At 52.4% G+C, this 22,604-nt stretch overlaps 1 protein-coding gene across 2 annotated transcripts in view; it reads right to left on the bottom strand.

Annotated features, from left to right (window-relative positions):
* Positions 1 to 6,190: 6,190 nt before the first annotated feature.
* TBC1D22A (TBC1 domain family member 22A) overlaps positions 6,191 to 22,604 on the bottom strand; it is a 385,336-nt gene continuing 368,922 nt past the window's right edge. Inside the window, exon 13 of one of the 2 annotated variants that reach the window (XM_060306130.1) lies at positions 6,191 to 6,211. In XM_060306130.1, coding sequence (XP_060162113.1) covers positions 6,206 to 6,211 — 6 coding nt within the window. In that variant the 3' untranslated portion in view covers positions 6,191 to 6,205. Of the gene's footprint in view, positions 6,212 to 21,944; positions 22,036 to 22,604 lie in introns of those variants that run through there. The other variant, XM_060306125.1, reaches the window with a different exon arrangement.

A 22,604-nucleotide genomic window follows, 5' to 3' on the forward strand; every position in this document is an offset into this window, starting at 1 on the left:
TGTTTGATGAACGCTCACCAGTTGTTTCTGAGATTGTCGCCTGGGCGACCTGGGGCTGGCAGCTTCCTCTCCCACTCCCTGCCAGCCTCAGGTCACCCAGGCGACAATCTCAGAAACAGAAGTGACCCCTCCTCTTCTGGACACCCGCCCCCAGGCAGTCAGCTCTCTCTGCTTCCAGCTCATCCCTCTTCCCAGGGCTGCTGACAGGGTCTCCTAACATCAGACTCTCCCCACCATCCTTCCTCACCCTGTGGCCAATCCATTTACCCTGAAGAACTGACCGTCCTGGGCAAAAACCCTTGTCTCTCCAGGGTCGCCATTTAAAGCAAGAACGGTGAGTGTCCAAAGGTATTTGTGGGGACGCTCCCATGGCATTCAAGGCTCTCCCAGGAGGGGACACAAACCACCTTTCCAGGTCCCCACCAGTCCCCCTCACTCGCCTTGGACATACGGACCCACATTGGCCCCCTGCTCCCTCATCCCCCAGCTGGAGTCACCCAGGCTCCTGAGACCCAGCACAGAGGCCATCAACTGCAGGCAGTTTTCCGGTCCTCTGGTTTGCTGAGTGCAACCCTACACAGTGCACTGTCCCTGTGCTGGGAAGAGGGTAGTGGACACAGCCTCCTGTCCCTCCTCCCGTGGATGCCCTGGTTAGAGCAGTGGGTGAACCCCTGCGGGATGCTGACAGCAGGAGTGGTCAGAGCCCTGGGCTGGTCCTGGGGGGGGACCAGCCGTCTTCCACCTGCCAGGTGGCCCAAGGTGGGTGAGCCCTCCAGAAACGGGGCAGAGGACTGGAAACAAGGTGCCAATTCCTCCACATGCAGGAGACCACCGTTCCCTCCAGGAAGCCCCCGTGGAAGCAGAGGGGCTCCAGCTCTGCCCCTAAGGGAGTCCAGGCTATTTCTGGACTGAATGGCTGGGCCTCGTGAGGACCCCAGAGCCTCCACCTCGGCCCCAAGGACCATCTGGTCCACAGCATCGAAAGCCTCAACACCCAAAGCCAAGGCCCCCGGGGCAGCGCGGAGCCCAGGACAGCCTGGAGCAGTCTGACCCCACTCGCCCTTGCTGGCTGGCTGGCTGCCCTGCTAAGGAACTCACCTTTCCTCCTCTACCCGGAGGCCAGGCCGCCTCTCCAGGTCTCATCTATTCTGGGAAGGCCTCTGTTTCCCTCCCAGAAAACAAGCTCATTTCTCTTTTCCAAGTGTCATGGTGGTGGGGGAGGGCATCTCCCAGCCCCCTCGCCCTCTCCCCAACCCTGCTGCCGTCACTTTCCCTGCTGAAGCCACCTGCTCCGGAGCACCCAGAGGTGATATGGGATTCTAGATGCCACGGTTCAGGGACGCACGGGGGCCTTGAGCCAGCCCGGGCCTGCTCAGCCTCAGACAGCAGCGCCCAAGGTGACGGGGTAACAGCTGTCGATGGTCGCACCAAGGCCACCAGGGCTGGCAAAGCCCTTTGGGGCCTCAGGTGAGAGATGGGAAAGGACTGGAAAAGCCTGTGACGTGTGATTTTCAGGAGGAGAATTTCACTTCAGGAAGAGACAGTCTTCAGAACACTCAGAGCAATCAGTCCTGAAAACTGAAAGGAAGGGCCTCACTTTCCTGGGCTCCCGGCAGAGAAGAGAACAAGAGGACCTTTTCCAACGGGTCCGCTGTGTCCCAGGGAACGGGGGCCACTTTCGTCTCCATGCTCATCTTGGCTTCCTCGCTCCAGGAGCCAAGGGGCCCCGGAAAGGGCAGAGCCTTTCTTCCCCCACTGAGGGAGGGGGATCCGGGCCCGGGGCGTCCTGGCCAGTGCAGGACAGGGTGAGCTGCGGCTCCCAGGCCCTCACATGGGAACACGGGCATGCGGCCTTGTTTTTCTGTCCTCCCGCCCCGCGGGCAGCTGACCGTGCCAGGCAAATAAAGGGAAGTGGCTTGAGACTCCGACCTGGGGTAGGAGGGGGCTGTGGAGAGGATTCCTGCCCTTCACCAGAGGCGGACAGCATCCCAGGGAGCTGGATCGCTCTCAGTGCTGAGATGGTGTCTCCTCACGGGCTCATTCATTCGCTCATTCATCCCAAAGCACCTGTGGGTCCCCAGGCCCTGCCAGGAGGGCTCTGGTCCCAGGGACTCCACCAACATTCATGAGATTTCTCTCTCGGGCACTTACATTAACCCAAACTGACCCTTCTTCTATCATGGGAAACAGTCGCTGGGCCAGAGTGCCTGCCATTACCACCCCGTCTGTAGAACTTGACTCCAGCCGGGCAAGGCTGACGGGACCAGTGGTGGGTGGTGGTCCACAGAGGGCCCGTCGGACCCTCTCTCCTGAACCCTGGGGTTCGAGCAGCAGAACCTGTGTCCATAAGAGGGTCCTGCACACAGATCTGTGGAGCCTAGGACACGACCCCAGAGGTGGATCACGGACAGGGCAAGGGGACGGAAATGTCATCACACTCACTGCAGTGCCATTTGAGTTCTTACCTTGAGCCCTCTTATCTTAGCAGAAGAACTGTCACTGTCAACGCCTCTTTGAGGATGGGCGTGGTGACACTGCAGACATCCCAGCTCACATGGTAGCGAGAACAGCCTGATGACCAGCCAGGGGACACTGAAGGCCACACAGCCTTGGTCCAGCTCCCCATAAGAGTGGCCCCTGGGAGCAGAGGTGGGTGCTGAGGGGCTCAGCAAGTACAGAGGGCCCCCCACGCCAGGCCGGGCACAAGGCCTACCCAGCGGCCCCAGCTGCACCCCTGGACCAAGGAAGACCAGGCTCCATCCCGTGCTCGCCTCTAGAGCACTGCTCGTGGCTGGGGGCTCATGGCGGACCCCTCAATCCCCTGCCCATTTTCCCAGCTTAACAATTGCTGGGTATTCTCCCCTCCGAGTCATCCACGCATGAGATGGCAGAGCCTCGTGCCTTCCAGATAAACTGACCATTTCTCAGAGCCGCCCAGACTCCGGCCCGTGGAGTCCTGGAGACGAGATCCATGAGGACCACAGAGGGGATTCAGGGTGGACACCGTAAGAGAGCTTTTCTTTCTCCCCTTCGCTGTGGTTCAAGTCCTCACAGCCCCTCCCCGATCTTTGATGAAGTGGTGTTTGATGCTGTTTTATCAAGTTTCCCTCTACAGCGGATCGCCTTGATCCAGGAGCTAATTGTATTGACATTAACCTGTTTTAACGGGTCTAAAGTACCAATAAATCATTTTTTAGTAGCTCTTCTTATTACAGCACTTTGTTAATGTATTGCACTTGAAGTGACAAATAGCCCGAGAAATCATTGCTTTCCTGGATTATACTTTGCCTTTTTAAGTCTTTTCTTTCCTCCTGGTAGTTCAGAGACTTCTAATGTTGATTTAGAGGTGAATAAAACGAAGGCAGGGCCGGTGCTGTGCGTTGGGCCTTAACCCTCCAGAGTCCACCGGGGCTCCATTTCACCCGGACAACAGCCATTCGCTCACGTTTCCCGTCAATAAGCAACCAGAATTTGAATAATTCCATGTTATTTACTTTTTTCTCTGTAAGAAGGACCTGGGGATGTGTATAATCAAGTGTTTCTGAGAAGGGCTTGAGACTGAGAATTACAAAGAACAATCTTCATTTAGGTTATTTCAAACTATGAAAATCGATAGATGAGCAAAGAAATAAAAAACGCAAAATCTTCAACGGACTTTAGAAGTTTCTAAAATCTAGCTCTGAGCTTACTGGAGGCCAGAGTAAAAAGAGAAATACTTTTTCTTTTTTTTAATTGAAGTATAGTTGATTTACAATGTTGTGTTCATTTTAGGTGTACAGCAAAGTGATTCCGTTTACATATATATTTTTTTATATATATATATATATATTCTTTTTCAGATTCTTTTCCATTATAGGTTATTACAAGATATTGAATGTAGTTCACTGTGCTATACAGCAGGTCCTTGTTGTTTATCTATTTTATATACAGTAGTTTGTATCTGCTAATCCCAAACTCCTGATATATCCCTCCCTGCTTCCCCTTCCATAACCACAAGTTTGTTTTCTATGTCTGTGAGTCTCTTTCTGTTTTATAAATAAGTTCATCTGTACCATTTTTTAGATTCCACATATAAGTGATATCATATGATATCTGTCTTTCTCTGACTTACTTCAGTTAGTATGGTAATCTCTATGTCCACCCACATTGCTGCAAATGGCATTATTTCATTCTTTTTTACAGCTATTATTCTATTGTGCATGTGTACCACATCTTCTTTATCCATTCATCTGTCGACGGACATTCAGGTTGCTTCCATGTCTTGACTATTGTGAACAGTGCTGCTATGAACATAGGGGTGCAAGCATCTTTTCAAATTAGAGTTTTCTCCAGATATACGCCCAGGATTGGGATCACTGGATCATATGGTAGCTCTACTTTTAGTTTTTTAAGGAACCTCCATACTGTTTCCCATAGTGGCTGTGGCAATTTACATTCCCAGAGAAATACTTTTTGTATTTAATTTGCATTTGGAATAAAATGGAAGATGGCTGTTTTCGCAAGATCAGTGCACTCTTTTGTGATTCTGAATTATAAGAGGAGTGTAGCGGGCAGGTCCCTGTGGAAGGCATCCCATGGACAAACGGTAAGTTATAGCAGTTCACCCTTACCCAGCACTTGTCAGGGAAGGGAATGAGGGAGGGAGGGAGGGAGGAAAGAAGGAACTCGTCAGCCTCCCCCAGACGCACCCGTGCTCCAAAGGCTCCGTCTCCCTTGGCAATGCCCCCTCCAGGGGCCCACAGCCTCACAGATCCGAGCCTCTTTCTGCAGCAGGTGCCCAAAGCAGGTGCACTTTTGGTTGGAAACTGCACGAGTCCAGGAGGCCAGACCGACACATAGAGGTCTTACGGCCAGCCCGGGAGGTTCCCTGAGTGAAGGAGAAGGAGAGAATAAGTGCTGGTAGCACACACACACACACACACACACACACACACACACACACACACACGTGTGCGTGTAGTGCATGTGTGGGTACATGCATACATACAGGTGAGCACCATGTGGGTGTGTGCACTGTGAGAACACACACATGAGCACATACATCTGCACGTGTGTGTGTGCATGCAGGTACCATGTGCCTGTACACGCAGATACACACAGGCACACATGCATGAGCACAAGCAGGCACACAGGTGGACAAACGCAGAGCGTGTGGGCACCTGCGTGTTCACACATATGTAAGCCTGCAGGCATGCGTGGGCACGTGCACGTGCGTGTGCAGATACACACAGGCATCCGCAGGCGTGAGCACACACATGTGAGCAAGTGCAGACACACACACACCACAAGCTCCCGTGACTGCTTTGGTTTGGGGACTTGCTCCAGCCCAAAGGAGGCTTTCCACTGTGGGGAGCCTCTCACCCTTTCCTCAGGCCCCCCTGAGTCTCCAAGCCTGGGCAGGCCCCTGGGGGACCGCAGCCAGGCCTGAGGCTGGAGGCCGGGGATGGGGGGATCCTCCTGGGTTCCCTCTACCCAAGGGCAGGGCTTTCCCAGTCAAAGAGCCTCTGGCAGTGTCTCCCGCGGGAGCCCATCCCCCCCGCATCCCCTCCATCCCCCTGCATCCCCCCATTCTCCTGCATCCCCCATTGCCCTCCAGCCCCTCCAGCCCCCTGCGTCTCCCCCCATCCCTCTGCGTCCCCTCCATCCCCACTGGCCCTGCCTGCTGGCCTCTTTTCTTTTTCACTTGGACACCTCAGGGCTCCTAACCTTCCCAAACATGACAGGTGCGGGCTGTGGGCAGTCTCTGCATGGGCCACCCAGGGCTTAAAGGTGTGGCTGAATTCCCAGCTCTCCAGGAGGCGACAGGAGAGTCACATGAGGTCAGAAACCCTGTGGCCCGCACATCAGCAGGCCTTTCCTGAGAACCCCCAGGCCAGGCTCTGTGGCTGGTCCAAGCCGGGCCTGAGCATGGTGGGCTTAGACCCCAGGCCCATCACCACCCTCACCTGTCCTGTGTGGGTGACCAAAGGCGATGGAAGGGACCCCGTGATGCACGGAGGCCCAACGCTGCTGAGATGCATCCCATCTGTCATGTCATCTGATCCCGTGGCGGCTCGGTCCATGATGCTTTGTTCCAGGTTTCCTAATTATAGGCCCTGAGGATCAGAGAGGTCTGGAGCAGGCCCGAGAGTGCACAGCCAGTGAAGGGAGAGGCCAGCCGAGGGGGTGGCATTTCATCAGTACACACGCTCACCAGAACATCCTCTCATATCTTGAACCAAGTGAGAAAGGTGAATAAAAACCCTACAGTCAAAGAACGTGACTCTGTGTAAAGTCCCAATCTGCTGGCGCATCTCTGTCAACCCTCATAAACCCAAGTGACCCAGGGGGACACCAGGGCAGCCAGGCCCAGAGCCGCAGGTGGGTTGGAAACACGTGACCCCGTTGCAAGGTCCCAAGACAAACAACAGGCTGTGTCTTTACCTAAAATTGTGACATTTTGTCCATTGCACATTATTTTGCACTGATTTTGATTTTTTTAATGGTTTTTTTTTTTTTTGCTCAGCTTTCAATATAATTGACATACTTAATGAATACAATTTGATGAGTTTGGAGGTAAGCAAACACCTGTGAAACCATCCCATGTTCATGGTAATAGCAAAAAGCAAAGATTCCTTGTGTCCCTTGCTTTCTGATTTTTGTCTCTTCTGTTTTGGGGGTAAGAACACTTAACGCGCAATCTACCGTCAAACAAAATGTTAAGTGCACAATACAGTGCTGTTAAGGGCAGGCCCTACGGTGCACAGCAGAGCTCTGGTGTGTAACCATCACCTGGTACCCAATGACCGGCAGCCCCTCCCCCTTCCCCTCCCCCAGCCCCGCAACCACCATTTTATTTTCTGCTTCTGTTAAGTCTGGCTATTTCAGATTCCACATGTAAGTGGAATCACACAGTATTTTTCCTTCCTATCTCACTCAGCGTAACATCCTCCAGGTCCACCCACGTTGTCACAAACGGTAGGACTTCCTTCTGTCTTACGGCTGAACGATATTCCCTTGGATGTAAAGGCCACATTTTGTTTATCCACTCAGCTGCTGATGGACATTTGGGTCGCTTCCACATGTTGGCTCTTGTGAATAATGTTGCAGCGAACATGGGAGTGCAGATGTCTCTTTGAGACCCTGCTTTCAATTCTTTTGGGTTTATACCCAGAAGTGGAGCTGCTCGATAATAAGGAGATTCTATTTTTAATTTCTGAGGACCCTCCATACTGTTTCCCACAGTGGCTGCGCCGTTGAAGATTCCCATCCACACCCTCTCTAACACTTGTTAAAACATTGCACTGAACGATTCTTTATCTTGATGATTGAGTTTTGCGACCGCCTCACATCCTGTGCCTGAGGTGCACGCCCTCCTGTCCCTTTGGGGTTTCCCTTTTGGAGCTCACTTTTAGCTGAGATTCCATTCTCTGCGGATGGGTGTGGACAACCACCCCCCCCCCCCCGCAGGCCTCGGCCATTTAGCGTGGAGCTGCTAACATGCAGCCACCCAGGTCTATTAAAATCCTGTCTCTTCCCGCCATGAGTTAAGGAGAGATCCTTTTCTCCCAGTTCCCACTTCCTGCTTTCAGCCCAGAGAGAATAATTAATTCTGTTGATCCTTAATTGACTTCAGGTGGTTCCAATACCGAACACTGACACCATTCCCTTAATGAATAATTTCTTTGCTTAAACTGATTTCAGTCTTATCTGCAAGAAAAGAATAAGAAAATTAAAGCCACAGGAAACGAACACAGCAAAGAATGAAGCATATTTACATATGCAATCAGGCACCCCCTCTGCCCTAGGAAAAGGCTGCAAAGGGGAAGAACAGTCCACGCCAGGAAAACTCTTCATACACAGGACCATGTGCTCTGGGCCCAGGAGGCTGACGCTGTAAAGTTGGGGGACTGGGGTGCCAATGCCACCAAGGACCCCGTGTGGCCAGGACGCCCAGGAGGCTGAGCCACTGAGCCACGGCGTCAGACACCTAGAACCTTCCATGGCTGGTGGGAAGGCCATGGGGACCCTAGGCTCTCCTTGGTCACCACGAGGGGACCCCTGCTTGGTCTCCTGGAAGAGCCATGCTCACCGAGGCACAGCCTACCAAGGGCAGGTCCTCCCGGCAGACAAGGAGGGAGAGGCCCAGAGCTAGAAACTGGAGGGACAGGCTGACCCTGGGGTTCCAGGCTTACAAGTAGTTTTCACTATTTATTTAGTGGCCGGAGACGGCTGTCTGGGGTAAGTGGGTGCAGCTCAAAGCCTGCTGTGGACATCACGCTGGCCAGTGACCGCCCCCCACCCGCATCCTGCAGAGCCCGGCTCCTGACTCTCCACACTGCTGCACGCAGCCCCATCTAGCTCTGTCCCCGTCAGGTCTCGCCGAGGCATTCAGGGTGTGAACCCTGCCTCTCTTCCCCCCACCCCCCGGGCCCTGGGGGCGCCAGGCCTGTGGGCAGGAAGGAGTCAGATCTCAGGCCTGCAGTGAGGGGCACAGGGAGGCCAGGCCAACTGGTCATTTCCATCAATTCATTCAGTGAACGACACACTGAGGGACCAAAGTAAACAGGGCAGCGGCCCCACCCACATGGGGCCGATGGACGCTCCGGGAAACTTGCCTTGGGTGTGAGCGGAAGTTCACTGCTGGGGCTGAGCGCCCACAGGCGTCTGGGTTACACATCTGTTACTGCAGGACTGAATATCCCCGACAAGCACGAGGCAGGCACCTGCTTGAAGATGCGGAGAGGCTTGGTTCGGAGAGGCTAGATCCCCTGCCCGAGGTCACACAGTGCACAGGTGATCTTGCCAAGATGTGAACGCAAGCCTGTCTGATTGCCGTCCTCTCAGCCACTAGACTCTAGACCTCAGCAAACTAGTTACATCGAGGCCCAGGCAGTAAATACTTTACACATTGCAGACCACTACTCAACTCCGCCATCGCAGGGTGAAGGTGGCATAGACAATATACTGTGGAATGAACCCTGTTGTGTTCCAATAAAACTTTATTGACAAAAACAGACTATGGGCTGGATTCAGTCCACGGGCCATACTTGACCAACCCCTGCCCTTCCATCTTATCATATCATCTGCAGCTCCCTGAGTGTATGTGGCATCTTTGGAGGGGTCCTGGCTGGGTCAGAGGGGGAGGGGGTTGGGAGACAGAAGAGAACCAGGTGCTGTTTCAGTAGGTAGGCCTCTCTGAGAAGGTGCTGTTTGAATATACCTGGTTAGGAAGAGGGGAGCAGAGGGCATAGCCAGCAGATAAAATTTAGAGAAAACTAAAGTATGGGTCAGGGATCTTTCAGTTGTACCTGGCAGAATTTCAAGTCAAACTACACTAAACAAGCAGTAATCACAAACACAAGATTCCTCGGGGCCCATCGGCGGGACCCTGAAGCCGCGAGGTGGCTTCTTGCCAGAAGGCTGTCTCCTTTCTCATCTCTCAGCTCACTTTGCTTTGTCCATCAGGCTCCCTCTGTGTCACGGTGACATCACCACCGGAAGCTCTGGACCTGCCTCATCCTCGTTAGGACTCTCCGTGAGAGCAAGTGGGCTTTTGGCAGGTGAAGTTTAGAATGCGGGAAGGTACTTCACTCTCTCCCAGTGTTCAACCAAAACGTCAGTAAGGAGGGGCTTTAAGCTTAGGAGAACAAGAAAGGAGATTCCAAAGCAAGATGCTAGAAACTGCAGAACAGCCTATGGCTGGTAAGTGATTTCGCTGGCCTGGGAAGACCAGATCCCAAACGTGCAGCCTGGAAATTCGAGGACCAATCAGACCAACACAGCTAGAAACTGAGAAACCAGGCACTTCTGGAAGCTGAGATGAAGGGAGGGCTGACAGAAATGAAGAGGACTGGGGCGGGGGACGCAGAGACAAGGGAGGGGCAGCCAAAAAACAGCAGTGCAGCCTTGGGGCAGGGCCCTGGTTATGCTCAAGGGATACACATAATACCTCTGAGCTCTTTATAAAACCCCCCAACAGATGGAAGATGTTCACATTCTTCTTTCCAGAGAGGATCACAGTTTGATAACCTAGAGAAGCTCATCAGGAGACCCCCTGAGGCCAGATTAAAGGAGCGCGGGCCCTGCGCACACCCTGACCCTCATCAGCAACCCCGCCCTTGAACCACGGCTGTAAAACTCCTCACCAGATCCTCCCGGGTTGGGACACAGTTTTTCAGGGCACGAGCCCCCTGTGTCCCCCTTTGCCTGGCAGTGCAATAAAGCTATTCTTTTCTACTTCACCCCAAACTCTGTCTCCAAGTTTCGATTCAGCACTGGTGCGCAGAAGCCAAGTTTTCAGCAGCAAAACTAAACACAGGAAAGGTCCCCAGGAAGCAAGCAAGGCTTGAGGAAGAAGTGGATTTCCCTTCATATCCTCAGAGAAAGAGCTATTGCATCCAGGAAAGAAAGCCAGGAGTTCCAAAGACAATGGAGGGGAGGGCATCCCTCAAAAGGCAAGAGAGGGTGGGCGGGCTCTGTCCAGAGGCAGCTGAGGGCTTGGGGTGGGGAGGGGCGTGTCTTAGGGGCGTGTCTACTGATGGGTGGGGCTGTGTCCCTGCCCCGCTAATTGCTTGGCCTGGAGCTTCCATGCGCTGGGTCTTGGAGCTGGTGGGCTGGGGGGAGGATTCCTCTGTGGAACTGCCAGCAACTGGGTCCCCATGGTAGACTGAGTTCCCAGGGGTGGCTGCCGCCGGTGTCCACGTCCCCGGGGTGAGCTGCCATTGCCTCTCGGGGAGACACTCCAAGACCAGCAGGTCCCAGGCAGGGAGTTCTCATGTGATGCCTGCTGTTTGCAAGGGAGCACACAAGCCCCGAGGATCCAGGGATGAACAAAACAGACCCTCTGGGCTCCCCTGGTGGCGCAGTGGCTGAGAGTCCCCCTGCCAATGCAGGGGACACGGGTTCGTGCCCCGGTCCGGGAAGATCCCACATGCCGCGGAGCGGCTACGCCCGTGAGCCATGGCCGCTGAGCCTGCGCGTCCGGAGCCTGTGCTCTGCAACGGGGGAGGCCACAACAGTGAGAGGCCCACGTACCACAAAAATAACAAAACAAAACAAAACAGACCCCCTGTGCCCTCAGGGAGCTCACAGCCCTCCTAGTCTCCTTAGCTGCTAGTGGAGTTCAGGTTGGCAGAGGAAAATCAACTTGGGAAAGGAGACTTTGGAAGCACGAGGCCCTGCTCATGGCCACCAGGGCAGAGGAGGCCCAAGTGGAAAGTCAGATTGGCCACTGCCCACAGGAGCGCCTGTTGTGTGAAAGGAAGAAGCTGGTTTTAGACTTCTGACTTCTTTTCAGAATGGAAACAAGATAGCTTTTTATTTTTTCCTCCACCCATTGAATGCAATGAACAGTAAAATAAAACACTGGTTTGCAAGCTCAAAAATAAAAGAAAAAAGGCACAAGAATTTTCCAGGAAGGAAGATCATTAGTTCACAAATTTAAAAGGCCCCTGAGTGCCCAACACAGACAGATGAGAATGGACCCACACGAGGGCACGGCACTGGGAAATTTCAGAACCCAGGCCACATGAGGAAGATTCTTCAGCCTTCCAGATGGGGTCACAAAGGGGCAAGAAAACAGGTCACATGCAAAGAATCAGAAGAGCAAAATGGATTTGGACATCTCAGCGACAACCCTGAAATCCAGAATACGGTGAAGTGAAGCGTCCCAAATTCTCATGGGCAATAGTTCCCACCTAGAATTCTTTGCCCAGGAAATAACTGAGACAAGTATGAAGGTAGCATGATGACATTTCAGACACACAGGGACTCAAACTTTAACTTCCTCGCGTTGGTCCTCAAGCAGCTACTGGGGGACGGCTCCAGCAAAACCAAAGCGTAGAAGAAGAAAAGAAGCAACAGACTCAGAAAGTGAGGGAGCCACGCAGAGAACCCCGGAGGGAGATAGGAGAGCAGCATGGAGGGTGACAGTCCAGGCTGGGATGGTCCAACCCAAGAGACAGACGGGCTTAGATGCACAGACCATCCTGTCCTTCCGGGAGATGGGACAGCAGCATGGAGGGTAACAGTCCAGGTTGGGATGGTCCAACCCAAGAGACAGACGGGCTTAGATGCACAGACCATCCTGTCCTATCAACCTAAGGACAGACACTGGCTCCAGTCATGATCTGAGCTGGGCTTGGCCACACCCCAAAGGAGCCCCACCTCCCTGCCACCCTCTGCTTGCAGGACCTCTGAGAGCACTCAGGGCCGTCCACAGCCACGTTCTGCAGAGACTTGGTCTAGAAACCATGAAACAGAAACACAAGCCACTCCGCAGCTCAGGCCTCGCCCACCGATTTTCCCAGGAGGCTCTTGCAAGCCCTCAGGGAAGCTGAAACCAGAGGGCAGCCTCGAGGCTGTTAGCATCTCTTCCTCTGAGGGGATGACACACCCTTCCTCACACGTCATGCACGTGCTGCCCTGAGGGTCTTCAGTACTTCACGATAGATTGTCCTGGACGATCCAGAAAGACAAGGAAGGAATGAGACAAGTCAGGCTCCTCCTCCAAAGGAGCCCTACAGAGGGGTCCCTGCTCTGGGCTCACTGCTTTGGGGGTTCCAGATATTAGAAACATCCCCCAGAAGTCATTCATTAAAGGACCCCTGGGTGCACCCCTCACTCCATCCCAGCCAGATCTGTGCCCCAAACCCCCTGAGAAGCCCTTCCCACCTCCCTGGCTCTACCACCAGGGTGCAGGGCTGTGCTACCCTCTTGTCAGAGGCAGACACTGATTTCAGAGACAGAGGGTCTGGGAGGAGAAATCACAGGGCGGGAGGAAAGTCTAGTTGTCGAATTCTTCCCTCAAATAGCATGGATGTGGTCAGTTTGAAACCAAGCAGGACCCTGTGGGGCTCCTGGTCACAGAAGCCTCTCTGTGTCCCCCGTTTCTTCTTTGTAGGGAATAGACTCCAGCCTCCATGACTTTCCTGAGTCCCAAAGGCCAGATTAAAGGAACCAGAAAAACTAATCAGGAGACACCTGAGGCCAGATTAAAGGAGTGCAGGCCCTGCACACACCCTGATCCTTATTAGCGACCCCACCCTTGAACCATTACCATGAAACTCCTCACCAAATCCCCCAGGCTAGGACACACGGTTTTTCAGGGCACAGAACCCATCGTGTCCCCCTTTGCCTGGCAATAAAGCAATAAAGCTAATTTTTTCTGCTTCAACCAAAACTGTCTCTGAGATTCCATCCAGCCCCGGTGCACAGAGGCTGAGTTTTTGGCATCAAGTTGTTGTATGTCCATCATTTCAATTCAGTTGTTAGGAGGGCATCCCGCCCAGTAGTGCTGAGGGACCACCTTCTTGCCTCTCCTTGGACAGCACTTCTGTTTCCAAAGGTCTCACCAGTCAGGAGGCACAGGTAAGTGTCACACACGGAAGCTGGGAATGATTTTGCAACCTTCGGTAACTCTTCTCTGTTTACATGTATGTAGAATTAGATGGAACATGAATGAAGCTTGGTATCTGTTCTTTGCAATGTTGCAGGAATCTTGACATTGACAATGAAACATGAGGAAAACTGTGAGAGAAGTGATTGTGATTTTATATGATGAAATTAATATAGGATGTTTCCTGTGTTAATGATTATGTATAATATGCAATCCCTAAAAAAAAAAAAAAATAGGGACTTCCCTGGTGGTGCAGTGGTTAAGAATCCACCTGCCAATGCAGGGGACACGGGTTCGAGCCCTGGTCCGGGAAGATCCCACATGCCACGGAGCAACTAAGCCCGTGCGCCACAACTACTGAGCCCGCGTGCCACAACTACTGAAGCCCGCACACCTAGAGCCCGTGCTCTGCAACAATAGAAGCCATAGCAATGAGAAGCCCGCACACTGCAATGAAGAGTAGCCCCCACTCACTGCAACTAGAGAAAGCCCACGCGCTGCAACGAAGACCCAATGTAGCCAAAAATAAAAATAAATAAAAGAAAAGAAAATATTCAATCCCATTACAATGATTAAACCTTATAAGTAAAATTTCAAAGAAATTTGGTTAATTTCCTTCAATACCTGTCTTTAAGGGTTTTATCGACCATCCCAGCTACTACTGCCTCAGCAGATCAAAAAGTTTCTCCAAACTGAAATTAATTTTTAAAAACTTATCTAAGAACAACAATGACTCAAGATATGGTGTCTAATTTGTCACTACTGTCAATAAAATGCAAATTATGTGAAAAATCTTAATTATAACAATATAATTAGCAATAGTGCTGAAATGAAGGCAAGAAAATAAATTTTATAGAATAAACATACAACTATTTAAAAATTATGCATGTTTTTGTTTTATTACTCATTCAAGCATTATTGGCCCATCAACAGAACACCCAGGCATCTGCAATAATAATTAAATTCAGTTCTCTTTGATATTTTGCCAGCTTTCAGTTATCAAAAAATAACCCGTAATTCTATACACCTTTTCAGTTTTGTTATTATGAAGGTATATTTGTCAAAGCAGGAGGCTAGAACATTTTTTATTTAACAGTTCGTTAACTTGATTTATAATTTATAAATATTTTGACATATGGTGTGTGGGGCTGTGTTTGTACTCTTGCCCCGAGCCCCACAAATGTTAGGGAAGGAGGGAAGGGTTAGGAAGGAGTACACAGAGGCTCTAAGGTACCAGAATATTCTATGTCCCAACCTAGGCGGTAGATGCGTGGGTGTTTGTCTTGTTACCTTTCTGTAAACTGTATTTATATTTTACGCATTCTTTTGAATGTATGATATATATGACAGTAACAAAACAAAATGAAAATGAGGCTGAGAAAAAGAACCTGCCCTGTTTACCACACCGAAATCGTCTGCTTACCAGAAAAGGTCACATACAGGAAAGTACATTGTAAACCCAAAACCTTGCTCCAATGCAAACTGCCCTTATTGTTTATCTGCCTCTGGCCTGGGGGTTGGATATTACTAGCTCAGTTGAGAATGAAAATCCTGTTGACATTTCCCTTATCAGAATTCTTAGTATCATCTTTTCTTCTGCACTGACTGTAAACACAATACTCACCCATTTTGGAAATTTTGGAAACTATGAATAAAAAGCGAGCGTACCTCTCACCACCCAGAGAAAACCCCTGTGGAAACACTGGCCTATTTCAATCTTCTAAAAAATATATCTCTCTTTCAATCTGTAATTTTGTATGGATGAGATCAGCCTCCAAGCAAAATTTTTTTACCCGGTTGTTTCCCTCACTTAATATGCTAGACATTTCCCCGTGTTATTACAAAATCATTGTAAGCATCTTTGGCTGCATAATTTACTTAATCACTTCCTCATTATAGGACATTTAGGCAGTTCTAATTTCTCACTCTCACGAGTTACTCTGTGATGAATAAACAGTACTCTTCCTAAGTCTTTGTGTGGACTTTGGATTCTTTTCTTAGGACCAGTACCTAGAAATGGCCTTGAGAGTTGTTAAGATTCCAGACGTGGCTCTTAAAGACATTTATTTCATAGGTACATATCACTGAACTTTCTCATTTGGGCGTGGACGTTCCGGCACCCTGGAGGGCAGCGTTAGTTACTAAGTGAGTCTGAAAGCCACAAAGAGGCAAACAGGCTTGAAATCCCAGCCTGGCTTTGCAAACATTGTCAGATGACCTCAGGACAGTCACAACCTCCCCAAGCCTTGATTTCCTCACCTGTAACAAAGATAGAACCATGACTACTACAGGTACAGTACTTGTCAGGATTACAAACAATGTACGCAAACCCCTAGCCCAATGCCTGGCACACAGTAGATGCTCAATAAACAACTACTAACACTAAACTTTTTTCAAGTGTCCTTCTAATTTTTCTGGAAAAAATTTCCCAGGCCATACTCTGATTGGCCTGCCTGGAGTCATGTGCCCTTCTCTGAACCAATTACCGTGGGCTCTGATTGGCCAGCCCTGGGTGTCTTACTCATCCTGATACGGAAGGTGGACAACTTATCTGAACTACAAGGACTAAGAGTTGTGAGTCCCCCAGAGAGGGATTCTGCTGCCAGAGGGGGTAAAGGGGCTGAACCACAGATGTCCAGGGCATCTATAACAATGCCTTCCATGCTGCTTTTTTGGGAAAGGGCTGGGGTCCCAGGCAACCCCCTGGGGACCACGTGGGCATGGGAGAACAATCCCCAGAGTAAGTGTTCAGATGGGGTGTAAAAAAGCAGAACAAAGGTGAAGGTCGCTGCTGGCTACCACAGGGGATTCGCAAGACGCGGAGCACAGCTGACCCCAATGAGCTTGAAAATCTTCCCAACCTTGAAAGACTGAAACTACGGGCGGGTCTAGAAAAGGAGTGAGTTCACCAAGGGCTTTGACGCCTAGGAAAACCGATGCCTCCGTTGGGACGCCATGGACAGGGCCTTCACTGCTAGGACGTGAACATGCCAGCTGGCCCTCCAAACCCAGGCCTGTCCGAAAGCCACTCATCGGAGAGGGGCCCCTGAACCCTGGCAGAGGTTAACAGGGCCGGCACTAGTTGAAGGCAACGGAAACAGATTTCATTCCATCTGTTGCAATAGAGAGGAACGTCCAGAGTACACTGAGCTCACCTCCAACCTGTGCAGAGGTGACTGGGCACCTTAAAGGGAGGACGAGGGTGGAGGGAGGGTGGAGCCGGGCTGGGGCAGAGGCGGAGAAGTGGAAATTTACAAAGAGCAGGGAGCTGGTCCATGCGGCAGCCACCTGGGTTTGCCATCTAGGGCTGATCCAAGTGACGCTCCCCCCTCCCCGGAGGCTGGAGACAGGGCCCATCTTCCGGTGCTGGGAACAGCCATCTCTCGTGGCAGCCTGGAGCTTTCCCCGGCCAGGAACCCAAGGGGCCTTGAGCTGCTAGAAACGATGCCAGTGTGAGTGAGTCTGCAGTCCTTAAAGGCCTGGGCCGAGGCCTCGTCAAGAAAAGGGCTCAGAGGAGCCTGAGCTTGGTGGAGAGTGTTGGCCAACCCTCAGTTGGTGCCACTCCACCACGGCCTCATTCCCCATATTATAGCCATTTGAGTACTCAGCTCTCAGCCCCAGAGCACAGTCAGATGCCCAAGGACAGGCTTCCAGCTCTGCATCCCTGGTGCCCTGCACAGGGCATGACAGAGGGCACAACTCCCGGTTAAGTCAAGGTGGCTGGTGCCCCAATGGCAGACAGCGGGACGAGCTGGGCTGGGCAGGTACCCGGCTCCGAGCCCCTCACAGAGGGACATAAAAGGCTCAGCTCTCCAAGCCTGAGTGCAGGGATTTCGATCCAGGGATCTGGATTTATGAAGCTCAGGAACTGGTTTTTAAAGCTCCCTGATGACCCTGCTGCTTAGCGGGGGCTGGAACCCGCTGGCTCAGTACCTACAGATGCGCCTCTCACGTGACACTCTGCGCTGCACAAAGACGGGGCTCCAGGTGGCTCCCACCTGGGCCCACCTCCACGCTGCCCATTGGGGCGCGGGAGTCATGGGGCCCGCTTCCGCCTCTATGCTCCTCCCTTGGGGCTGACAAGTCCTCGGACTCAGGTCAGGGTTTGAGGCAAACAGACAAAGGAAACCCTCCAGCTCAGTTGGCTGGAGAACCATTTGGGCCCTAAGGCTGACTCCCCGGGGCTGGGTCGGGCCAGAGCTTGAGTCAGCAAGAAAGTCTGCCTCGCCCAGCCCCACCAGCGGCCCCCTGCTGGCTCAGGGGGGCAAGATTGTTCCCGGTCATTCCAGAGTCCCCGGGTATAACTCAGCTCTGTCCAGTCACCCCTCCCACGGGAGCCACCAATCACAGAGGGTTAGGGCAGGGAAGGCCTGAAGAGCGTCCCACCCACCACCCACCTTGACAGACGGGGACACTGACGCCTGGGGCGGCGCTCCGTTCAGGAGAGCGGGTTCCATTGCTTCTCCCCCAAACCCATCTCCACGCCTCGTTTCCTTCATTTTCACCCAAAGTTTGGGCACCACGACCCGGCACAATATTCTTCCCAAGTTAGTTTAAGGGTTTGGTTTTGAAAAACTGTAGAAAGGGCGTGTTGACCTCTGCCTGCCGTGCCCATCCCTTGGCGGCCCCAGCTTCGAATTCAAAACTGCGCTTTCAAGATGGAAAGAACTAGTTGGAGGAGAAAAGTGGACGGGAGAAGACTGGGGACTCTTCTAGGCCTTTGTGGGAACTGCAGAGACTGGCTCTGTGCAGGTGGAGGGAAGGCCGGATGGGCTAGGGCAAGTGGGTTTCCTGGTGACACAGGGGACAGAGGCCAGCACCTGGCTGGCCTAGGGGCTGTTGGGTGGACCCGAGGCTGGGCTTCCGGAGCAGAGGGGGCTGCAGGACAGCCAGCCCACTGCTGGCAAATGCAGCGACTTCCACTTGCCACTGTCTATTAAGTGGCATTATTCAAACCCCGCCACTCACCCAGACCTGGCATCTTAAATCTTTAACCCGTGGAAATAGATCAAAATGCAGCTTTTTACAACCAGACATGGTGACAAAACAGAAGTTATGTCTGTACGTCTGCTGATGCCACACGCCAGCAGAGGCCCCGCTGTTGCCATTAGAGGGAAGGTACTGAGGGACCAGGCATCTCTGTTTGGGTCACAGAGGGGTCCCTGGGGCACACAGCAGTCCTTCCCTGGCCCGAAGCAGGCACCTGGCAAATACATGTTGAATGAACGGTGAACTCCCCGGCAAATGCACCCGTAGCAACTCCTATGCGCAGGCCGTGGCCAGTGGGGGGCGGGGAGGGCACACGGGGAGAAGCAACGAAGACCCCCAGGCGAGCACGTGACACCAAAGGGGCTGGTGCGGGGCTGTGGGAACAACCCACCCAGGCCTGGGGCAATCGAGGGGGCCTTCCCAGAGCCGGTGATGCCTGGTCCTAAAGCAAAGGGGAGTCACAGGTGTTCTTAAAAGTAGAGAAAGGTGAGTCCAGAAATATGGCCATTCATTCGCTCAAGAGCTATTCACGGAGCCCGTGCTGTGTGCAGGAGATGCAAGGGTGAGCTAAGATGGTCAGGCCCTGTCACTGAGAAGCTGACGGCCTAGGAGGACAGATGTGTCCGTGAGAAGGAGAGAAGCACGGCGCTGGGCATACGACAAACTAGGACGGGTCTGCAAAGGAGGGAACCCGCGTCCAGGGGGAAGGCAAAGCCCTGCCGGGACCCGGCCGAGAGCACAGCATGGTAGGCAACCAGGTGGGACCCGTGGGTAAGGGGCCTGGGCCTCACCCCACTCGGGCCAGAGGGAGTCGAGGGGGCGGTTTTACTGCGGAGGGAGCCACGCCATCGGGGGGGGTGGGGGGGCAGGAACGTCTCTGTGGCCCCCTCCTGAGGAACGGCAGGGGACAGCAAAGAAGAGAACGGGGCCCCCATGGGAAGGTGCTGGTTCTCCAGGCACGAGAGAGCAGGGCTCAGGGCCACAGCAGCAGAAGGTGCTGGAACACTGGCCAGTAATAGCCTGGCCCTTTTAGCCCCAGCCCTCCTCTTAGCCGGGACCCAGGGGTAAAGCACCTCGTCCTTGGAAATTTCCCATGATGCTCACGACCCCCTGTAGCCCGCAGCAGCCCTGAGCAGGGCCAGGCAGCCAGCGCTCCCCACCTCAGACGAGAAAGCCGGGCTGAGACAGGAGGCAACGTGTCCACAGCCCTGGGGAGCTGGGCCAGCTCTGCCTCGCCTGGACCCGGCTCTGGCTGGCCCTTCCTTCATTCGTCTCCGGTGGCCTCTGGGAGAAAGCAAGAGGCTTAAAGCCACATGGGTTTCTCGTCCTACAGCTCTGGGATCAGAAGCCCAAACTGGGCTGGCAGGGCCATGTTCCTTCTGGAAGCTCAGGGAAAGCCCACTTCCTTGTCTTTTCAGGCTCCTAGGGTCCCCCACGTTCCTTGGCCCGTGACCCATTCGTTCGACCTCTGCCTCCGTGGCCACACCTCCTCTCTGCTTCTGACTCTCCAATCTCCCTCTGATCAGGACCCTTGTGATGACGTTGGGACCCCTGGGTCTCCAGGATCCTCCGGGGGACCCCAGGGGGCCGAGGGCAGCCCAGAGCCGACCAGAGTGTCTTCCTGCAGGCCCTGGGCCTCCTCACTCCCCCACGTCCTGGGGCCAGGACACCTCCCCTCGCTCAGAGATCCCCAAACACCCAGCCTCGGGGCAAATGAATGATGTCTGTTACTTTTTCCTGTACCTTCAGAATCAGAATCAGCTGATTGGAGATTTTCAAATCCTTATCTAAACCAAGATCAGAAATATCTTCTAAGATGCCACTACCTGTTCCTCAGGAGTTTAAAATGTGGGGATCTGACAAAAGCTGGTGTTGGTCCTCAAAGGCAGGAGAGGCCAGAGGCAGGAAAGGAGGCAGGAAGGAAGGGATGCTCTTACTATGAGCCAGGGACCCGCGGGCACCCTGCACATACCCCTCAGCGCTCACAGAATCAATGAGGAAAAGGGTGTGGGGTTACTTTTTACAACTCAGTGTGGTTAACTGTATCATCATCAAAATTGTACTGCCCGTACTGCAGTAGGCTGTGCGTCCTGTCCCATGGGGGGTGGGTACGGCCCCTGGGCTCACTCTGGCCTTGAGATGTGAGTGCAAGTACATTAAGAGCCTCTGTAGGGTTCCTCGCTCTCTCTGTCCCTCTTCCTTGACACCAGAATGTCCCAGAGGGGGCTCAGCTGGGGTCCCAGGGTGAAGAGCTGAGCCCCTCACGATGAGCACAGATGGAGGGATGTTTGTCGCTGCAGCAGAACTCAGCCTAAGTTGACGGACAGACACGGAGCCAGGGATTCAGGACCACAGAGCTAATCCAACACGGCAGTGAGCCAGCACCTACGAGTCCACCATCAAAACAACAAGAAAACAGCTAATACCTATGTCTTGAGCATTTTCTTTACGGCAGGCACTGTGTCCAAAGCTTTATGGCCTCTCCAGTGACCCTCAGTAGGAGGAGCAGCTCAAACCCTCATTTTACAGGTGAGAGACTGGGGTTCATGTGCTTTCATTCCAGCGCAGATCTACAGCACTCTTTTTACCACCTGCATCATAGTCCACAATATGAATGCAGCTGATATAGGCACCCATTCCCCATCAATAAACATTGCAGTCGCTTCCACTAGTTTGGAATTACAAACCGTGCTGCAATGACTGTCCTGCGGCACGCAGGTTTTTGCATTTCTTTCTGTGGGGTAGAGTCCCAGAGTGGGATTACAGAGTCAAGAATATCCAATGCATGCTGAATTTTGATGGAAACTAAAACATAATCCAACCAAAAAAAAATAGTGCCTATTTGATTAATTTTCATTCTCATCGATAGTATAAGGAAGCTGTTTCCCACTGCTGTACCAGCCCTGGACATCAGCAGTGTTTAAAATTTTACAAACTGGAGAACTGAAGGAGAATATCTCATTGTGTTTTAATTTGGAGCTTTTAAATTATTGATGAGCAGGTACATGTTCTCCAGTGAACATCAGCCATTTGATTTTGTCTTCCGTATGTCTTGAAGCAAACACCTCCTCCTGGCAAGGTAGTTACCAGAGCCTAGAACATCCACCCAAATCCATCTGGAGATGCGCTCCGTGCCTGCTGTCTCCACACCCCCAAAAGGGCTGGCCCACCCAGAGGGAATGGATGGGAGGAAATGACACCTTACTGAAAACTTTCTAAGTGCCCCCCACTGTGTGTGACAATTTGCGCCTGGGATCTCACTTCACCCTCACAAGAACCTGTGAATCAGATATGCATCCTTCACCCCCAAATCCCAAAGTCCAAAGAGCTCTAAAACCGGAAAGATTTTTCACAATTTATGTGGCAACAAAATCTGAACTGAATTCTCAAGAGACCACTTATAATCTGTTTACCACGTTATTTAAGGACTCATGTTTTGCTGGTAAAATAACAAACTTGATTCTGCGGTATTTGCCCTGGACCCACTGGCCAGGTTAGTGATATGTAGTCCACACTGGATTATTCTTCCAAATTCCAGAAGAAAAGTTGTGGAATGGAAACCCACCTGCCTCAAGAGCTTCAGCTGAGGGCTGCAGACCTGGGCTGTTACCCCATGTTACAGATGAAGACGCTGAGAGATCGGTAGGTTTCCCCCGGGTCCAGGGCTGCTGGAGGACAAAGCAAGACATTCAACTCGGACCCCAAGCCTGTGCTCACCTTTCTGCTCTTGGCCCGACCCTTCGTGCCACAGAGGGGTCCCCTGACTTGTGACCTTTGGGAGCAGTGAGAGCTCGGTGACAACCCTACATTTGTAAAGGCAACAAGGGATGGGACAGAGCTGTTAAGCTGACTGATCTCCCTGGGATTTCAATTCCGGGATGTTATCATGACTCATAAATGCCACGCAGGGTCCTGGACCCCACAGGCTGTGCCCAGGTAGCCGGACAGCTCTTTCCCCACTGTGCGGCTGAAATCGGCCGGGTCAGGAAGCAGGCTGGCTCTCCTAACAGATTAGTTTAATTAAAAGTGGGCTGCATGCTTGGGCTGCGCTGGAGACAATCATTAGACAATCAAAATGCTTCAGTACAAGGAGCTAATTGCATCGCACAGAGACCTTTTTGCCATCGAGGCAGAATCAATCAATAATTAAATTAGAAGTGAAAATGCGTCACTCAGGCCCATGGCTCACTGACTCAGCAGATACGTCATGACCCCACTACAGGCTGAGGGCATGTAG

Source organism: Globicephala melas, chromosome 10 (genome assembly GCF_963455315.2).
Source record: "Globicephala melas chromosome 10, mGloMel1.2, whole genome shotgun sequence".
NCBI classification, from domain to species: domain Eukaryota; kingdom Metazoa; phylum Chordata; class Mammalia; order Artiodactyla; family Delphinidae; genus Globicephala; species Globicephala melas.